Source organism: Nannobrachium achirus (assembly GCF_963921795.1).
Source record: "Nannobrachium achirus genome assembly, chromosome: 14".
Classification (NCBI taxonomy): Eukaryota; Metazoa; Chordata; class Actinopteri; order Myctophiformes; family Myctophidae; genus Nannobrachium; species Nannobrachium achirus.
In genome coordinates this window covers 50,239,819-50,257,975 of record NC_137821.1, presented here as the reverse complement: position 1 = coordinate 50,257,975, position 18,157 = coordinate 50,239,819, and the positions used below count along the sequence as shown (strand labels likewise).

General features: G+C 44.7%; 3 protein-coding genes across 3 annotated transcripts in view; all 3 read left to right on the top strand.

The window, feature by feature from the left end:
• zanl (zonadhesin, like) overlaps positions 1 to 18,157 on the top strand; it is a gene marked incomplete at both ends in the record, with an annotated part of 117,282 nt that overhangs the window by 24,783 nt on the left and 74,342 nt on the right. Inside the window, 14 exons of the mRNA XM_080741669.1 lie at positions 54 to 152; positions 3,897 to 3,995; positions 11,382 to 11,525; positions 12,353 to 12,546; positions 13,090 to 13,231; positions 14,150 to 14,394; positions 14,998 to 15,146; positions 15,273 to 15,401; positions 15,506 to 15,644; positions 15,738 to 15,879; positions 16,421 to 16,620; positions 16,968 to 17,106; positions 17,473 to 17,589; positions 17,679 to 17,803. Coding sequence (XP_080597795.1) covers positions 54 to 152; positions 3,897 to 3,995; positions 11,382 to 11,525; positions 12,353 to 12,546; positions 13,090 to 13,231; positions 14,150 to 14,394; positions 14,998 to 15,146; positions 15,273 to 15,401; positions 15,506 to 15,644; positions 15,738 to 15,879; positions 16,421 to 16,620; positions 16,968 to 17,106; positions 17,473 to 17,589; positions 17,679 to 17,803 — 2,063 coding nt within the window. The remainder of the gene's footprint in view (positions 1 to 53; positions 153 to 3,896; positions 3,996 to 11,381; positions 11,526 to 12,352; positions 12,547 to 13,089; positions 13,232 to 14,149; positions 14,395 to 14,997; positions 15,147 to 15,272; positions 15,402 to 15,505; positions 15,645 to 15,737; positions 15,880 to 16,420; positions 16,621 to 16,967; positions 17,107 to 17,472; positions 17,590 to 17,678; positions 17,804 to 18,157) is intronic.
• Positions 212 to 3,556, top strand: LOC308298626 (zonadhesin-like; the record flags this gene model as incomplete). The annotated part of the gene is made up of 10 exons (XM_080742269.1): positions 212 to 248; positions 307 to 500; positions 945 to 1,086; positions 1,290 to 1,534; positions 1,711 to 1,859; positions 1,995 to 2,123; positions 2,238 to 2,376; positions 2,479 to 2,620; positions 2,703 to 2,902; positions 3,377 to 3,556. The coding sequence occupies 10 exons, from the start codon at positions 212 to 214 to the stop codon at positions 3,554 to 3,556; spliced, it is 1,557 nt and encodes a 518-aa protein (XP_080598395.1).
• LOC308298624 (zonadhesin-like) lies at positions 4,123 to 11,260 on the top strand (the record flags this gene model as incomplete). The annotated part of the gene is made up of 9 exons (XM_080742267.1): positions 4,123 to 4,311; positions 5,125 to 5,266; positions 6,159 to 6,403; positions 8,091 to 8,239; positions 8,382 to 8,510; positions 9,095 to 9,233; positions 9,335 to 9,476; positions 10,258 to 10,447; positions 11,119 to 11,260. Coding segments are annotated over 9 exons (1,467 nt in total), but the record flags the coding sequence as incomplete, so codon positions are not given.

Here is an 18,157-nt window from a genome sequence, read left to right as displayed (position 1 = left end):
CAAACAAAGAAACACAAACTCTAATAGCCTAATATAATGATATCCAACTCCAGATCCTACTACGCCCGCACCTCCAACTCCTGGTCCAACTACACCCAGACCTCCAACTATTGGTCCAACTACACCAAAACCAACCACAGCAAGCACACCAGGTAAGACTGAAAATATATAAACATTGTCAGTATAAATGTATATAAATACAATATTATAAATGATTCTTTTCATCTTTTTTTTGTCTAATTTACAAAGCATTTATTCCATTGTCTGACTGTCTTATTTTTCTCTGTGTTATCTTGTGACCCACAGTAACATGTCCTCCTAATGCTGAGTACAATGAGTGTGGTCCGGCCTGTAGTCCCAGCTGTCAGGAACCCTCCACCAACTGTACTGGACCCTGCGTTAGTGGCTGCTTCTGTAAGCCGGGCTACGTCCTAAACGGACGTCGTTGCGTCAAACTGGAGACCTGTGGCTGTCTGGATGAACACAACAACTACTACGAGGTTAGACGCCATACACATGCTTAGTGTACCATTTAAACCTAATTAATTAGGACCCATGTTGGACATTGCCCACTTGGGGCCCATACTTTCATACCACCTTGAAACCATATATGATCCACATGGGTCCCACATAAGTCGCCCAGTTGGATCCCACCTAAGGCCCAGATAGAACCCACTTAAAGCCTGCATGGGAAAACCCAGGTAGGACCAACATGGATCCCACTGAAATTGCCCACTTTGGGGCCCTTATAGATTAGCCCACCTTGAAACCATATGGGACCCATGTGGGTGTAAAATATCTACAGTATACAGTAGATGATCTATAGATGATCTGAGTCAAGATGTCATGAACCGAGAGGAGATGAAATGATTACATTAGATATCAGAGATCAATTCCATTTTGGATTAGTCTTAAGACTTCCTGCCCTGTCTTGTGTGTGTCAGCCTGGAGAGATCATCTTTGGGGACGGCTGCTCCAGACTGTGTCGCTGTGCAGGGAACTACACCTTGGACTGTGTGGATAATTCCTGTGACCCCACAGAAGAGTGTCGTGAGGTCAGCGGAGTATCAGGCTGCTATCCCAAAGGTGAGGAGAATGTCAAGGAAAACAAAGACAGCAGCATTGGTTGGCTGGACTGACTGATCGGCAGGCAGGCCAGTCTTATATATGTGAATGTATCTGACTGACTGACTAGCATTGACGTTACGGCTTGGCTACCTGTATCATCATAGACAATAAAACATAACCCAAGCACACATACATTCCTTCCTCCACCATCTTTCATACAGCCACATCCACCTGCGTAGCCTCTGGAGACCCACACTACACCACCTTTGACCGGCGCAAGTACAACTTCATGGGTAACTGCAGCTATGTGATGTCTAAACCCTGCAACCTCACCTCCATGCCCCACTACGAGGTCCACGTCGACAACGAAAACCGCTACAACAGACCCACCATTTCCTATGTGAAGGCTGTGCACGTGTACGTGCGCTCGCTGAAGATTTCTATCCTGAAGGGAGGCACTGTACAGGTGAGATAGTTGTATCACGCAAATTAGTGACTAAATAGCGACTACAGATGTTGATGTTGATTAGATTCGGTGGCATTTCAAAAGATTTCTGCAAGGGGAAATGGTCGAGTCCTGATAAAATGCATTAACTTTATAATGAATTGCCATGTGTCTTTGTAATGTCTTGTCTTGCGTAGCTGAATGGGACCAACGTCAACGTGCCAGTCTCTCCAGCCAGCGGTGTCTCTGTGTTCAAGTCTGGGAAACACTACACTGTAGCCATGGACTTTGGTGTGACCGTCCGCTACGATGGAAACCACTTCATGGACATCAAAGTCATCAAAGAGTGAGTGGAACTCATAACAGCCTGTTGTTTTAATCATTTGACTGTTCTTAGATGTAAATACAGTGACTGATAGGTTGTCCTTTGATTCACTTTTTCCCATTTCTCTTTCCTTTGCCTCCACCTGGTGACCTACAGTTACAAGGACACATTGTGTGGTCTGTGTGGAGACTACAATGACAATGCCAAGGATGACATGAGAAAGCCAGACGGCATCCTGACCAATGACCCCAATGTGTTCGGACACAGCTGGGTGACCGACCCCAAGTGAGTAACACTAACATGAACGTCGCTTAGTCGCTTACGAACACGCACAAACACACATACTGTACATTGATAAAGATACTGTACATTCATCCACATACGTATGTGTCTCCATAGCTGTAACAAGAAGCCCAACACCACGGTCCCAGGATGTACGGATGAGGAACAGGATCTGTATGAGAGCTCTGGATACTGTGGCATCCTGTTGGACAAGAGGGGACCCTTTGCTGTCTGTCACCCCAAAGTCAACCCCAATGTGAGTCCTTACACACACAAACAATTCATAGAAACACATTATACATACCTGTGCAACGCTTTGTCAACCCTTTTTTTTTATATGAATTCATTTGTTTATCAGGACTACTTCAAGGACTGTCTGTTTGACCTGTGTGAGCTGGACGGGGCCAGGCCCATCCTGTGTGAGGCCATTGAAGCCTACGTCAATGAGTGCCAGGACCGTGGAGTCAACATCCCCCCCTGGAGGAACCAAACATTCTGCCGTGAGTCAATAGATATTACTATATCATGTAAGCAGAATTAGAAATAATTTAACTAACATGTCCCTCTCTTTCCTTCCTGCAGCTCTGGACTGTCCTGCTAACAGCCACTATGAGCCGTGTGCAGACCCCTGTCAAAACACGTGCGCTGGGAAGCCCCCCACGGGCTGCGGTGGTCCCTGTGTGGAGTCGTGTGTGTGTGACCCCGGCTACATCCTCAGTGCTGGAAAGTGTGTGAGGACCACCGACTGTGGATGCAAACACACCAACGGACAGTACTATGAGGTACATTAGAAGAGTGTGGAATGTCTACAAGAATGAAGCTAGGCGAGTGAGTGACTTAGTAGCCGATTGCCTCACACCTCAAGGAGAGCACTGTCAGGGTTGAAAAGCCGTGGTGGACGGGATAGGGCAGGCTTTCACCTGTTCAGAGATATGCAGAACAAAGTCAAAAGGCGTACGTGGCCGTGCATGTGCATTAACGGTCTTAGAGTTCAACAGACGTTTCAAGGAAATGCTAGTAAACAGCTTGAATTAGCTTGAATTTGGGCACAATTTAAATTAGGCTTCCTCACGGTCTGAATACTGCTAATGGTCAATGGCATATGTGCAAGTAGAGATCAATTGCTGAAGCCAGTGAGGAGGAAAATGCGGAAAGGAGAGCGTGAGAGTGTGACATTTGGAGAATTATATGTGAGGATATCTATATTGAGCTCACTGCAGATTTTATTTCTCTCTATCTCTCTCTCTCTCTCGCAGCCTGGAGAGGAGTTTTATGTGGAGGACTGTTTGTTGAAGTGTAGGTGTAATGCTCCCTTCGTCACCTGTTCGGCGGCAGACTGCCCTCCACTGCATGAGTGTAAACTGCAAGGAGGAGACCTGGGCTGCTACCCTGTCAGTAAGTTCACACTCAACAGAGATGCACTGGCAGAGAAGTAGCTTTTGGGGATATTCTGACAGGGTCATTCCTCCACCCAATTTAGGTGGAGGAATATCATGTCAATTAACACATATATTTGATCCTTACTTTGTTGCTATTGTATATTGTAAACCTTACGTCAAGCTGTGAAGACAGTTGAGTACCGCTGAAATTTGCAATTTTTTACTATTTAGAAAATAATTTATTAAAAATGTCATATATAAATCTACAAGCTCACAACATGTCGATCTAGATTGGCTATTTGAAGTATTTTAAAATATTTGTCAAAATCGTAAAAAAAACAAAAAACAAAACAGGAAATGCATTAAAAGTGCTGAACGTTATAACATCCATCTCCAGATCTTACTACACCCGCACCTCCCACTCCTGGACCAACTACACCCAAACCTCCAACTGTCGGTCCAACTACACCAAGACCAACCACAGCAAGCACACCAGGTAAGACTGAAAATAAATTATAAATGATTATTTTTCATCCATTTTCTTTCATACCTCATTTCTGAAGCATTTATTTCATTTTCTGACTGTCTTGTTTTTCTCTGTGTTATCTTATTTCACAGTAACATGTCCTCCTAATGCTGAGTACATAGAGTGTGGTCCAGCATGTATTCCCAGCTGTAAGGAACCCTCCACCAACTGTTCAGGCTCCTGCATTAGTGGCTGCTTCTGTAAGCCAGGCTACGTCTTTAAGGGACGCCGTTGTGTCAAACTGGAGACCTGCGGCTGTCTGGACGAACACAACAACTACTACGAGGTTAGATGTTATGTAAACTAGAAAGATGCAATTCTGGGAAATTGCAAGTGTGGTTGCAGTGACGTGAGTCACACTTGCAAATTAATTCCGTCTTTTCATTCATTTCCCCATTCTAGTCAATGTGGAAAATGCATTCACTAATACAGGGGTCTTCAACGTTTTCAGGCCAAGGACCCGTTAGTTGAGAGAGAGATGAAGCAGGGACCCCCACATCCTTGTCATGGATTCCATATTGTTTCATCGTTTGACAGCACAATCATTAGTGTATTTTGGATTCATGTCAATTTGTGTTTTCAGATATTTAACCACTTGAACTGTCAATACCTCTCCCCTCTACACCAAACCTCTTTGCCGAAAATAGCCGATCTACAAGCTCACAACGAGCTTGTAGATCTGCCATGTTTGGCTAAAGTTCTCAGAATCTGGCTAAAAAGATTTTTTTTTTCTTTCTATCACACAAAGTTTTGGGGGACCCCCTGTAGTAACTCTGAGGACCCCCTAGGGTTGCGGACCCCCTGCTGAAGACCCTTGCACTAGTACATTAATGGTTGGCCTGTGAGGGCAACCACTCTAATTATCTGACAGATCTGAGTCAATGAGGATGAACTGAGGGGTGATTCAATTATTTCATGAGATGATATGAGAGAACAATTTCGATATAAATAGGCTTAAAGAAGGCAGGCTCTATTACCTCAGTGGTCAAATAAATGCAGCACTCGTACAGAAAACCCAGGTTTGAAATCCGGGGTCGAACAGGAAAGTTACATTGTGCAGCCTTAAGACTGACTTCATGCCCCGTCTTGTGTGTGTCAGCCTGGAGAGATCATCTTTGGGGACGGCTGCTCCAGACTGTGTCGCTGTGCAGGGAACTACACCTTGGACTGTGTGGATAATTCCTGTGACCCCACAGAAGAGTGTCGTGAGGTCAGCGGAGTATCAGGCTGCTATCCCAAAGGTGAGAATATCAAGGAAAACATATCATACTTGACACAAACACAGCATTTGTTGGCTGGATCAGCAGGCCAGCCCTATACATGATGTGCCCTCTCCAGACCATGAATGCAGTTTTTACTATGGTGAAAGAAATGCGAATGCCCCCTTTCCATGCCATACCTGAAGGCAGCATTCAAGAGAATTGCCTTGTCCAAACTCTCCTGAACTTGAATGCAGCATCTTATGTTGAAAGAAGTACCCTCTCTGTGTAGAAATACATGTCGTATGCCACATCTCCAGCATTCACTTGATTATGCTTGGTTCAGTGTGGTATCAGGTGCCGAAAATAGCCGACCTCCAAGCTCACAACGCTTTGCAGCGCGACACTTGAGTTTGGAGGTCTGCTATTTTCAATATTTTCACCCCTTTTAGAAATGTCAGCCCCTGCCTCTCTAACATTCTGTGCATGTGAATGTACCTGACTGCGTCGTTAAGGTACACAGTTATAACTTTGGCTAGCTGATTGCTCTAACAATGAACTAGCCAATCGCTGAGCAAACATCCTTCCGGGCTATGGGATGTAGTCTCTGTCTGTTGGGATGTAGTCTGTCAGTCTGTTCGTACAACAAACTAGCCAACCGCAAACATCCCTCAAGGCTATGGGATATTGAAAGGCACAATGTTATACCCCCTCCAACTGCATATGTTACCCTTTATGACATTTGCTTTGGCAATGTAAACATATGTTTTATGACGCCAATAAAGCTCCTTTGAATTGAACTGAATTGAAAGGACAAACACGCCTAGTCTTGAGGCATCGAAGATTAATTGTTTTTGATAATGTGATTGATGATGATCACACATTATTTGTCACCCAAGCACACAGTAACACATACCTTCCTCCATGTGTACAGCCACATCCACCTGCATAGCCTCTGGAGACCCACACTACACCACCTTTGACCGTCGCAAGTACAACTTCATGGGCAACTGCAGCTATGTGATGTCTAAACCCTGCAACCTCACCTCCATGCCCCACTACGAGGTCCACGTCGACAACGAAAACCGCCACAACAGACCCACCATTTCCTACGTGAAGGCTGTGCACGTGTACGTGCGCTCACTGAAGATTTCCATCCTGAAGGGAGGCACTGTACAGGTGAGATAGTTGTAAAATTAAATTATAGTGAGTCCCCAAGGGCTGCAGGCCCTTCAAAAACAGAGAGAGAGAGAGAGAGAGAGAGAGAGAGAGAGAGAGAGAGAGAGAGAGAGAAAATCCTGTCAGTCTAGAAGTCAGTCCTCACAGTGAAATTGGTGATCAGTGAAGAGTTTAAGATTGTGGTCTGTATTTTGAGTGTCTTAAGTACCAGCTCCGACCACCAAACTTTTCTTTGGAGACTTCCGACTTTCCGACGTGCAGCTTTCCGAACTCTATTTCGGGGTAATGCTTTTCAGAAGATGCGAGTGACATCATTTTGTAGTTGAACCAGACCTTTCCGAAGAAAAGTTTGCTGGTCGGAGACAGTATGGACAGGCCTTTAAGTTAAGGCATAAGAGCTTATACTTGAGACAATCAAAATAGAGCCCATAGTCTTGTACGTCTCATTGTATGATTTTTTTTCTCCCCTAAAACATGATGATCAGGTATTATGATTATAGCCTACTAGGAGGAAGATTTTAAAAGTGTAGAGAAAGAGCTAATATTTTGTTTTTTTGTGGCCACACCCACCAGTTCATTAAGTATACCTGGTTGTCCGTTGGGTGGTGATCCAGCTGAAGTTATCCAAACCCACAGTGTTGGGTGTATGGTAAAAGGGAGGGGATGAGTATGTTGTCATTAAATTTGTGTTTTTCGACTGGGCCTTTTGAGGCTTTCAGCTTTCAGGAAGTAAACAAAAATACACGGGGAAGACAAATCTGCACATTATAACCACACCAGGTGATTTATTAGAGTAATGTTAACTTCATAGACACATACAAAACAGAAAAGGTACAACACTATGGCGCCTTTCTCTTTAAGCATTATGGATAAATACAGCAAAGATATCTCCAGCTTAGAGTGCAGAGTCAATGTATGTGTCAGTGCAAGTGCCAAAACCTTATTTTCGTGACATTGTAGGAATCAGCAGACTCAGGGCAACATTTTAACGTCTTTACTGTGAACATGGGGCCGTAACGACAATTTAGAAATAATCTTGAAATGTGTTTTGTGTTCTTCTCTAACCAACTGCCACAGATTTCAAAATTCTCGCTCAGATTTTCCACTCACATTTCTACGTGGACTAGTGATGGTCTAAACCAGGGGTCTTCAACATTTTCAGGCCAAGGACCCCTTAGTTGAGAGAGAGATGAAGCAGGGGGACCCCCACAACCTCTTCATAGATTCCATATAGTTTCATTGTTTGACAGCACGATCATCAGTGTTCTTTGGATTCATGTCAATTTGTATTTTCAGATATTTAACCACTTGAACCATCAATTCTTAATAAACTTGACCTTTCACTCTGTACTTAGTCTGCTCTTTTTCCCCTCTGCACCAAACTTCTTTGCTGAAAATAGATGATCTACAAGCTCACAACGCCTCGCAGCGTGAGGCGTTGTGAGCTTGTAGATCTGCTATTTTTGGCTAAAGTTCTCAGATATGGAAGCTAGGGTTCAAATCGTTAATATAAAAAAGGAGAAAAAAGTTTCTGTCACACAAAGATTTGGAGGACCCCCTGTAGTAACTATGAGGACCCCGGACCCCCTCTGGTCTAAACTAAAGAAAAAGAAAATGCACAATTTAGATTTTCTGTCTCTCTAATGAATTGTGCACGTTTGTCTCTCTTTGTGCTGCTCTTGCGTAGCTGAATGGGACCAACGTCAACGTGCCAGTCACTCCAGCCAGCGGTGTCTCTGTGTTCAAGTCTGGGAAACACTACACTGTAGCCATGGACTTTGGTGTGACCGTCCGCTACGATGGAAACCACTTCATGGACATCAAAGTCATCAAAGAGTGAGTGGAACTCATAACAGCCTGTTGTTTTAATCATTAGACTGATCAAACCTAAAGATACTGTACGTACAGTGACTGAATGGGTGTCCCATGAATTAATTCCTCTCCACTCTCTCCCTTGCCTCCACCTGGGTACCTGCAGTTACAAGGACACATTGTGTGGTCTGTGTGGAGACTACAATGACAATGCCAAGGATGACATGAGAAAGCCAGACGGCACCCTGACCAATGACCCCAATGTGTTCGGACACAGCTGGGTGACCGACCCCAAGTTAGTAACACTATCATCTGTGTTAATTTACAGTAGCTCTGTCTTGATGCCTCTCTGATTAATGTTTCATATAAAGCAATGAATTGTGTAATTATCTGGTGTGTAATTGATAGAAAATAAGTAATTTTGGGGGGAACTCTTTACTTTCTGTGTAGGGCTGTCACAATTATTACATAATCGTTTAATCGCAATTATTTGAAATGATCGTGATTATTTTTCATAATCGTCATAATCGTTTCCATGTTGAAAAATGTTCATATATTTAAAATAAAAGTAAAAAAATAGTGGAAATAGCAGATCTGCAAGCTCACAACGTGTCACCTTGCGACGCGTTGTGAGCTTGTAGATCAGCTATTTCCACTATCAATGTTCTTTTTTAAGTATACAGTTGTCAAATATATCAGTAATTTCTTTGTATATTTAGGTTATGTGTCATATCTACCATGTGCAACTTCAAAGTGGCACTCTAAAGCCAAATGATTACCAAAATAATGGCTGCCCAAGTGTAATATAAATGTCTATCTTGAGCAGAGATCACCTAACAAACACAAACATTCATCCACCTCACCTATGTGTGTCCATAGCTGTAATAAGAAGCCCAACACAACGGTCCCAGGATGTACGGATGAGGAACAGGATCTGTATGAGAGCTCTGGATACTGTGGCATCCTGTTGGACAAGAGGGGACCCTTTGCTGTCTGTCACCCCAAAGTCAACCCCAATGTGAGTGTTTATCACACGCACAAATACAAATGCATATGCACTCAAACACATGCACACTTCAACTCCTTTCTTAATACTGTATGTGTTTGTTCATTCTCCAGGCCCACTTCAAGGACTGTCTGTTTGACCTGTGTGAGCTGGACGGGGCCAGGCCCATCCTGTGTGAGGCCATTGAAGCCTACGTCAATGAGTGCCAGGACCGTGGAGTCAACATCCCCCCCTGGAGGAACCAAACATTCTGCCGTGAGTCAACAGACCAGTGGAGGATGGAGGGATGGAAAGATAGATGGATGGATGAGGGGGTGAATGGAGAGAAGGATGAGGGAAAGAGAGAGAGAGAGAGGAATGAAATGATGGCTGCTTATCAGTTTGGAAAATATGAATGGATGGATGGTTGCTGTTAGATGAACGATATTACTAAATCATCTAAGCCAGGGGTCTTCAACGTTTTCAGGCCAAGGACCCTTTAGTTGAGACAGAGATGAAGCAGGGACCCCCACAACCTTCTCATAGATTCCATGTAGTTTCATCGTTTGACAGCACAATCATGAGTGTATTTTGGATTCATGTCAATTTGTGTTTTCAGATATTTAACCACTTGAACCGTCAATACTTAATATACTTGACCTTTCACTCTGTACTTAGTCTGCTCTTTTCCCCCTCTACACCAAACCTCTTTGCCAAAAAATAGCCGATCTAGTGAGTTTGTAGGGTTCAAGTGGTTAATATAAAAAAGGAGAAAAAAAAACTTTCTATCACTCAAAGATTTGGAGGACGAGGACCCCCTGTATTAACTCTGAGGATCCCCTAGGGATCCCGGACCCCTTGTCGAAGAACCCTGATCTAAGCAGATTTAGAAAGAATCTAACTCGATAAAGTCTTTCGTGGGTGTTTTTTTTTTGTACATTCATGCATACGTGTGCTTTAGTGTTGCAGTAGTTTTAGTTTTTGAGTGAACTCAGTGACTCGGTATTATTCCGTATTTTTGTGTGTTCATACATGTCCCTCTCTGTCCTTCCTGCAGCTCTGGACTGTCCTGCTAACAGCCACTATGAGCCGTGTGCAAACCCCTGTCAGGACACGTGCGCTGGGAAGCCCCCCACGGGCTGCGGTGGTCCCTGCGTGGAGTCGTGTGTGTGTGACCCCGGCTACATCCTCAGCGCTGGGAAGTGTGTGAGGACCACCGACTGTGGATGCAAGCACATCAACGGACAGTACTATGAGGTACATGGCAGAGCGGAAATAACCACTCAACTGAACAATCGACTGCTTTACATGCTGATGCATACTCCACTGTTTCCCAAGTACAGGGTCGAGACCTATTTGTGGGTCGTGGACCATTTTTTATGGGTCGCAAGGAAATATCCCCTTTATTTTTTTCATTCACCTTTGTTTTTAATTATTTCAAAATATTAAAATAAAGTCCCCCCAAAATTTAAATAAAATCAAGGCATTAACAAACAAATGTAGACATCTTTCTCGAAAAATCATAAATAAATACCAAAAATCTAAGAAATTTCATACATTTGAAAACAAATGTTTAAGATGTAGTGAAAATAGGCGATCTACAAGCTCACAATGCGGCGCAAAGCGTTGCGTTGTGAGCTTGTAGTTCTGCTGTTTTCACTAGTTTGGGTCCCGGGCAAATGTCTGTGTGTTGAAGTCGCCCAGTAGTCCCTATGTGGCTACTGTTTCAAAATTGCACATGAACATGACTTTGAGTGAAACAAGACGGTTGCTTCTCCTCCTGCATGCGTCATGGTGCTTAGAATTGCTTTTTTTTAATCCACACTTCTTCCTCTCTCTCTCTCTCTCTCTCTCTCTCTCTCTCTCTCTCTCAGCCTGGAGAGGAGTTTTATGTGGAGGACTGTTTGTTGAAGTGTAGGTGTAATGCTCCCTTCGTCACCTGTTCGGCGGCAGACTGCCCTCCACTGCATGAGTGTAAACTGCAAGGAGGAGACCTGGGCTGCTACCCTGTCAGTAAGTTCACACTCAACAGAGAGACATGCACTGAGCTCAAAAAGTAGCTTTGAGCGAAGAAAAAGCAGGAACCTTCAACAAGGAGAATTGTGAATGTTTGTTCCAAGACTACTTACACAAACTTGAATTGAATAAAATGGGTTATACATTTTTTTTTTCTGACTTCAGGTACAACTACACCCAAACCTCCAACTATTGGTCCAACTACACCCAAACCACCAACTCCTGGACCAACCACACCCAAACCTCCAACTCCTGGTCCAACTACACCAAAACCAACCACTGCAAAGCCAACCACGACTAAACCACCGGGTAAGGCTTTTAAGCCACCTTTAGGCAAGGCCGTTTTCAGATATGCCGTCTGTTTAGACGACAAATGTCGTTTTCGGGGGTTGAAAACGCAACAAAGTGAAACCACCTTCCAGAGTGGAAATCATTGAAAACGCTCCGCCTCGCTTCTCTAAGTGAACAGGAAAAACGGAGGAAACAACAAAACTTGTGATGTCATGGCTCACGTCACGGTGCAGACTAAAGAAAGTACAACGGTCTGTCTGGCAGTGTTTCACCGCCACCTAGTGGCATGGCAGGCACATACCGATGTCTCTGGTTCACATTGACACATTTCACTCAGGTTTTTTCATCTCACTCATGTCACTTTGTCTGCTGACCTCACGGAGGCAAGCAGTGATCACCCCATGAGGTGCACTGCAATGTAGTTTCAAATGCACTACATAGCGGATCTTTTTTGAGAGTAAAAAACAAAAAAAAAGAAGAAGACACGTGTGACATGCATGATCTGGGCAGATTGCCCCAGGAAATGTGCCAATCTCAACGCAAAACAACGGTATCATGCGGCATTACAGCGTTTTCAATCGCTGATGCGATTCCATTTAAACGCAGAATAAAAAGTGACAACGCAACGGTCTCTAGAGACCGTTGCGTTGTCACTTTTTATTAATGCCAACTAAATGCGGCCTTAAAATGAAAGCACATTTTTTCATAATAAAAGATCAGAATTAGAAATAGAAACATGATAAATTATCATTTTCAGGCATTGTTTTATGTCATATGCTGTCATAAAACATTAAATCCATTTCCTCACTGTGATGTTTTTCTCTGTGTTATCTCGTGACCCACAGTAACATGTCCTCCTAATGCTGAGTACATAGAGTGTGGTCCAGCATGTATTCCCAGCTGTAAGGAACCCTCCACCAACTGTTCAGGCTCCTGCATTAGTGGCTGCTTCTGTAAGCCGGGCTACGTCTTTAAGGGGCGCCGTTGTGTCAAACTGGAGACCTGTGGCTGTCTGGACGAACACAACAACTACTATGAGGTGAGTCGCCATTACAATGCTCATGTAAATGAGATTATCTATTAATAGCAAAAGGGCCTTTTTGTGTGGAGTTTGCATGTTCTCTCCAAGTCTCCTAGGGTAGATATCCTCACAAAAACATGCAGTAATCCTTGTCTCTATAATGCCTCCCCCTGGCCAGCCGGGGCGCCTGATGGAGGGGAAAGGAACTGGTTGGAATAGCGTGTTCCTTCCACGCGCTACATCCAACCGGGGAAGCTCCCCCCTGTCAGGTGAAAAGAAGTGGCCTGCTCACTCCTCATGCACTGAAGGAAGCATGAGGTCAGTTCGGGGCCCTCCCCAGGTTGGCAGAGGGAGAGCAGAGCCCCAGGATTCCAGTTTAGGCAATTGGCACTGGGTGTAAAATGGGTTACAAAATCATGGGATAAAAATTATATATAAAAAAAAAAAAGAGATTATCTGAGTCGATGAGGATGTCATTAACTGAGAGGAGCATAGGTGACATGAGAGAACAATCCCATGAAGACTGAAGGCTGACTTCATGCCCTGTCTTGTGTGTGTCAGCCTGGAGAGATCATCTTTGGGGACGGCTGCTCCAGACTGTGTCGCTGTGCAGGGAACTACACCTTGGACTGCGTGGATAATTCCTGTGACCCCACAGAAGAGTGTCGTGAGGTCAGCGGAGTATCAGGCTGCTATCCCAAAGGTGACAATGTCAAGGAAAAACCCTTGAAACCCAGAACTATTATGTGAATATCACTGACTGACTTACAGGGGCCACACCATGCTTTTATATCAAATATATATTTGATATAAATATAATACGGTTTTACACAGGTTTTAGCCTAAACAACCACTCAGACATTTAAATTTCATTTTTTGTCTGTCTCTAATTCCAAGCCGTTTCAGATGCAATACCAAAATGCCCTTTGTTGGCAGCGGGGCACTGTCTTTGGGCTAAAATTGGAACAATACAGAGAATATTAGAGAACCGCAATGAGAACCATGTAGAGTCAATCGTAATCTTCTCCGTATCGTTCCAATTTTAGCACCACTTTTCCTCATGGTTCCACCTCGTTATTTATAGTCTCAATAGAATCCACCCCAAAAGTACCACCCCCTTCTCTTCAGTTGCCAGGAAACTGAAGTGGAGGGGCGATACTATGTAAATTGGCCCTGGTGTAACATCACACCAGTCCACTTTTCAGGAGAGAACCATTCGGACACAGCCACTTCGAAAATCACAGAAATGAAAACCAAGGCTTGGAGTTAATGAATTGTATTATTTTGGGTGGAAAAATACACCATTGGCCTCGCAATACAAATTTCATGGTGTAGCCCCTTTAAAGAGGTGGAGCCATAGTTTTGTACTTTTTCTTTTTTGTATGCGTCTGTGGGGTTGACATTACTCTGTGGGTGCGGCTAACTTCAGCTGTGCCACCAGTATAACTATAATCATAATATGATGATAATGTTTTAGGGGGGAAATAATCCAGTTTAAGTGTTGAAGTTACAGCATTGGTCAGCTGGTTAGTCTAATAGCCAATCGCAGAACGAACATCCTTCCAAGCAATGGGATGTAGTCTACGCTCTCAGTAACACACAACCTCCATGTTTCCTACAGCTACATCCACCTGCATAGCCTCTGGAGACCCACACTACACCACCTTTGACCGTCGCAAGTACAACTTCATGGGCAACTGCAGCTATGTGATGTCTAAACCCTGCAACCTCACCTCCATGCCCCACTACGAGGTCCACGTCGACAACGAAAACCGCTACAACAAACCCACCATTTCCTACGTGAAGGCTGTGCATGTGTACGTGCGCGCGCTGAAGATTTCCATCCTGAAGGGAGGCACCGTACAGGTGAGATAAGTGTAGCACCCTAATCAGGGCTCGGGCTGCGTCCACACAGTACGATACAGAGGCATTAACCCCCATCCACTCCCATGTTAAGGGAATAACCTGGAAGTGGCGTTAGGACGATGACCGAAGCGGCATTGTGCTGTTGTGGGGTGCACAAGGGTTGAATACAGGTTCATGGTTCAGCTCTGCTGAACTGTCACCCCGTAGTGATAGGCACTAACCAATGTAAGTAAGTAAGTAAGCCTTGTCGAGTCATGAGGCCCATAGGGCAGGAGCCGATCTCCCGTTTCTGTAGCGTGAGGCAGCTTGATGTACACGTACACCCCCTGGACATGACGCTAGTACAGTATGTCGCAGGGACTTAACCTTGATGCTGAGTGCCAAGCAGGGAGGCACTGGGTCCCATTTCTCTCTTTGGTATGACCCGACCGGGGTTCGAACCCCGACCTCCCAGTCTCAGGGCAGACACTCTAACCACAAGGCCACTGAGCTGGTCTAACATTTGTCCCCAGAAGTCAAAATGTGCTTTTTGAAAGTGTCTTGTAAGGAAGGGAAATGTTGGGAGTGCTTCTAACTTTCAAATATTGTGCTCCTCTTGCGTAGCTGAATGGGACCAACGTCAACGTGCCAGTCACTCCAGCCAGCGGTGTCTCTGTGTTCAAGTCTGGGAAACACTACACTGTAGCCATGGACTTTGGTGTGACCGTCCGCTACGATGGAAACCACTTCATGGACATCAAAGTCATCAAAGAGTGAGTGGAACTCATAGCAGCCCTTTTCTGTTAATCATTTGACTGATCTAATTTAAAGATAGAACAGGTGTCCCATGAATGAATCCCTCTCCACTCTCTCCCTTGTCTCCACCTGGTGACCTGCAGTTACAAGGACACATTGTGTGGTCTGTGTGGAGACTACAATGACAATGCCAAGGATGACATGAGAAAGCCAGACGGCACCGTGACCAATGACCCCAATGTGTTTGGACACAGCTGGGTGACCGACCCCAAGTGAGTAACGTTAACATGAACGCAGAGTCCCTCTCAAACACACACATTAAAACATAAACACTCATCGACAAACAACCACCATTTCCCTGTGTTTGTCTCCATAGCTGTAACAAGAAGCCCAATACCACGATCCCAGGATGTACGGATGAGGAACAGGATCTGTATGAGAGCTCTGGATACTGTGGCATCCTGCTGGACAAGAGGGGACCCTTTGCTGTCTGTCACCCTAAAGTCAACCCCAATGTGAGTCCTTACACGTACACAAATATCACACAAACACACAATGCATACGCACTCAAACACACACTTCTTAATATGTATTTGTTTGTTTATCAGGACTACTTCAGGGACTGTCTGTTTGACCTGTGTGAGCTGGACGGGGCCAAGCCCATCCTTTGTGAGGCCATTGAAGCCTACGTCAATGAGTGCCAGGACCGTGGAGTCAACATCCCCCCCTGGAGGAACCAAACATTCTGCCGTGAGTCAATAGACCAGTGGAGGACGGAGGGATGGATGAGGAGATGAACGCAGACAGTGGAAGGAAGGATCGTGAGAAATTAATTGAGGGCAGGTCACACCAGTGTGGGAAAAAAACGGTCAGGATGGTACAGGGGTGGATGAAAGTGAACGTTTACCTCGAACCCTGATAGGTCTGATCAGTCAGGTAGGAGGAGAACCTCTTGAGAGCTGTCCATGTCATGCCAGGGTCAGCTGATGGTCGACTGTGTCAAAAGCTGCTGATAGGTCTAGTAGGATGGCGACTGAGGAATGAGAGGCAGCTTGCAGCAGCTTGCAGCAGCTTTCAGCATTTCTGTGACTAAATTTGCTGTTTTGTGGAGTTGGCTGGTTTCAAACCTGAGTGGTTTTGACCCAACAGTTTATTCTGTGAGAGATGGACAGACTTTTTGAAAAGTCTTGGAAAGAAAGGAATAGAGTATCTATAGTTCTTGATGTCAGAGGGTAAAGGTTTCATATTTAGTGTTCATTCACACACATTACCCTCTCTGTCCTTCCTACAGCTCTGGACTGTCCTGCTAACAGCCACTATGAGCCGTGTGCAGACCCCTGTCAGGACACGTGCGCTGGGAAACCCCCTACAGGCTGTGGTGGTCCCTGTGTGGAGTCATGTGTGTGTGACCCCGGCTACATCCTCAGCGCTGGCAAGTGTGTGAAGACCAGCTCCTGTGGGTGTAAAGACGCCGACGGTCATTACTATGAGGTATACTGATGGATTTATTTAGTTTACAAACATTATTACTGGGTGGTCTGCGGATTCAGGGGGCAACGTCGCGTTGACTGAAACACCTATAGCTCGAATCAGTTGTGTTTGATGATTATAGTCAGCTAGAGCAGAGAGCTGCAGTGCGTCATCCTACATCTTTCCTACATCTCCTGTAAATAGATTGTCTCTGTCGTGTGGAAACCAACACCAAAACTGTCACTTTTCAGGATTCAAATTGCGGTTTCATGGTTGCAGATCTGCTACTTTGGATGCCTTTGTGTGACGCTGTAGGTGTCCATTTATGTAAAAAGAAATCTCTCTTTCTCTGTCTCTGTCTCTCTCAGTCTGGAGAGGAGTTTTATGTGGAGGACTGTAAGTTTAGGTGTAGGTGTCATGCTCCCAACGTCACCTGCACGCCGTCAGAGTGCCCGCCACTGCACGAGTGTAAGCTGCAAGGAGGAGACCTGGGCTGCTACCCCACCAGTAAGTACCATGTGGTTACCACTCTACTACTCTGCCGCTATTAAATCAATTTAAGCTAACTACAATGCAAATTATAACAAACGTATCACTTTCACCAGGTATTATAACACACTATCCCCATATGTTGACAAATGGTTTATTAGGTCAGCACAGGTGCAATATACTGTATTATTGTTAATTAGCAGCAAAGTGGCAATTATTTTCAAGTGTGGCATGTCAGTTGTTTACTTATGCCTGCGGTAAAATAATACTATCCACTGATAGTAATCATCATCATGCCTGTTGCTAAGGTATGGCGAAGTAAAACATTTGGAGTACTTCTTCCATCACTGCTGATATGTACTGATGTGTGTCTCCCCCTGTCAGGCTCTCAGGACTGTGTGGTGTCAGGAGACCCTCACTACAACACCTTTGATGGGAAGTTCTACAGCTTCATGGGTACCTGCACGTACACACTGGCCAGAGCCTGCAAAAACCACACAGGTAAGGTACCTATACTCTGCACAAGCAACACAGGCACTGATAAATGTCCAGTCACTGATCTGTTGAGCCGTGTTTGATGTGTTGTCCAGGTCCGTGGTTCTCTGTGGAGGGCAAGAACGAGGAGAGGACCCTGAAAGGCGTGTCCTACCTGAAGAAGATCTATGTCACCGTGGAGGGAGTCACCGTCACCATGATGAAGAGCAGGAGGGTCCTGGTCAGTATGAGGTCCTCTACATCATCGGTTCTCAACCTTTTCAGGCTGCGACCCCCAAAATAATCATATTTTAACTGGGGACCCCCCACCCACCCTGACGAGCACTAAGAGGCATTACATTTAGTTCTACAGAATAGCCAAACTACATGCAAGCTCACAACGCCTCTTGTAGATCGGCCATTTTCACAATGCTTGCCTCTTACTTACATGTTATTTGCTCGCACATTACTGGTGTATGTCCATTTTTCAATACGTTATACTTTCAGTGACAAACACTATATAAGTATTTGAAATTTTTTGTTGCAAGTTACTTTGTAGATTTATACAAAACATACATTATATTAACAAATTAAG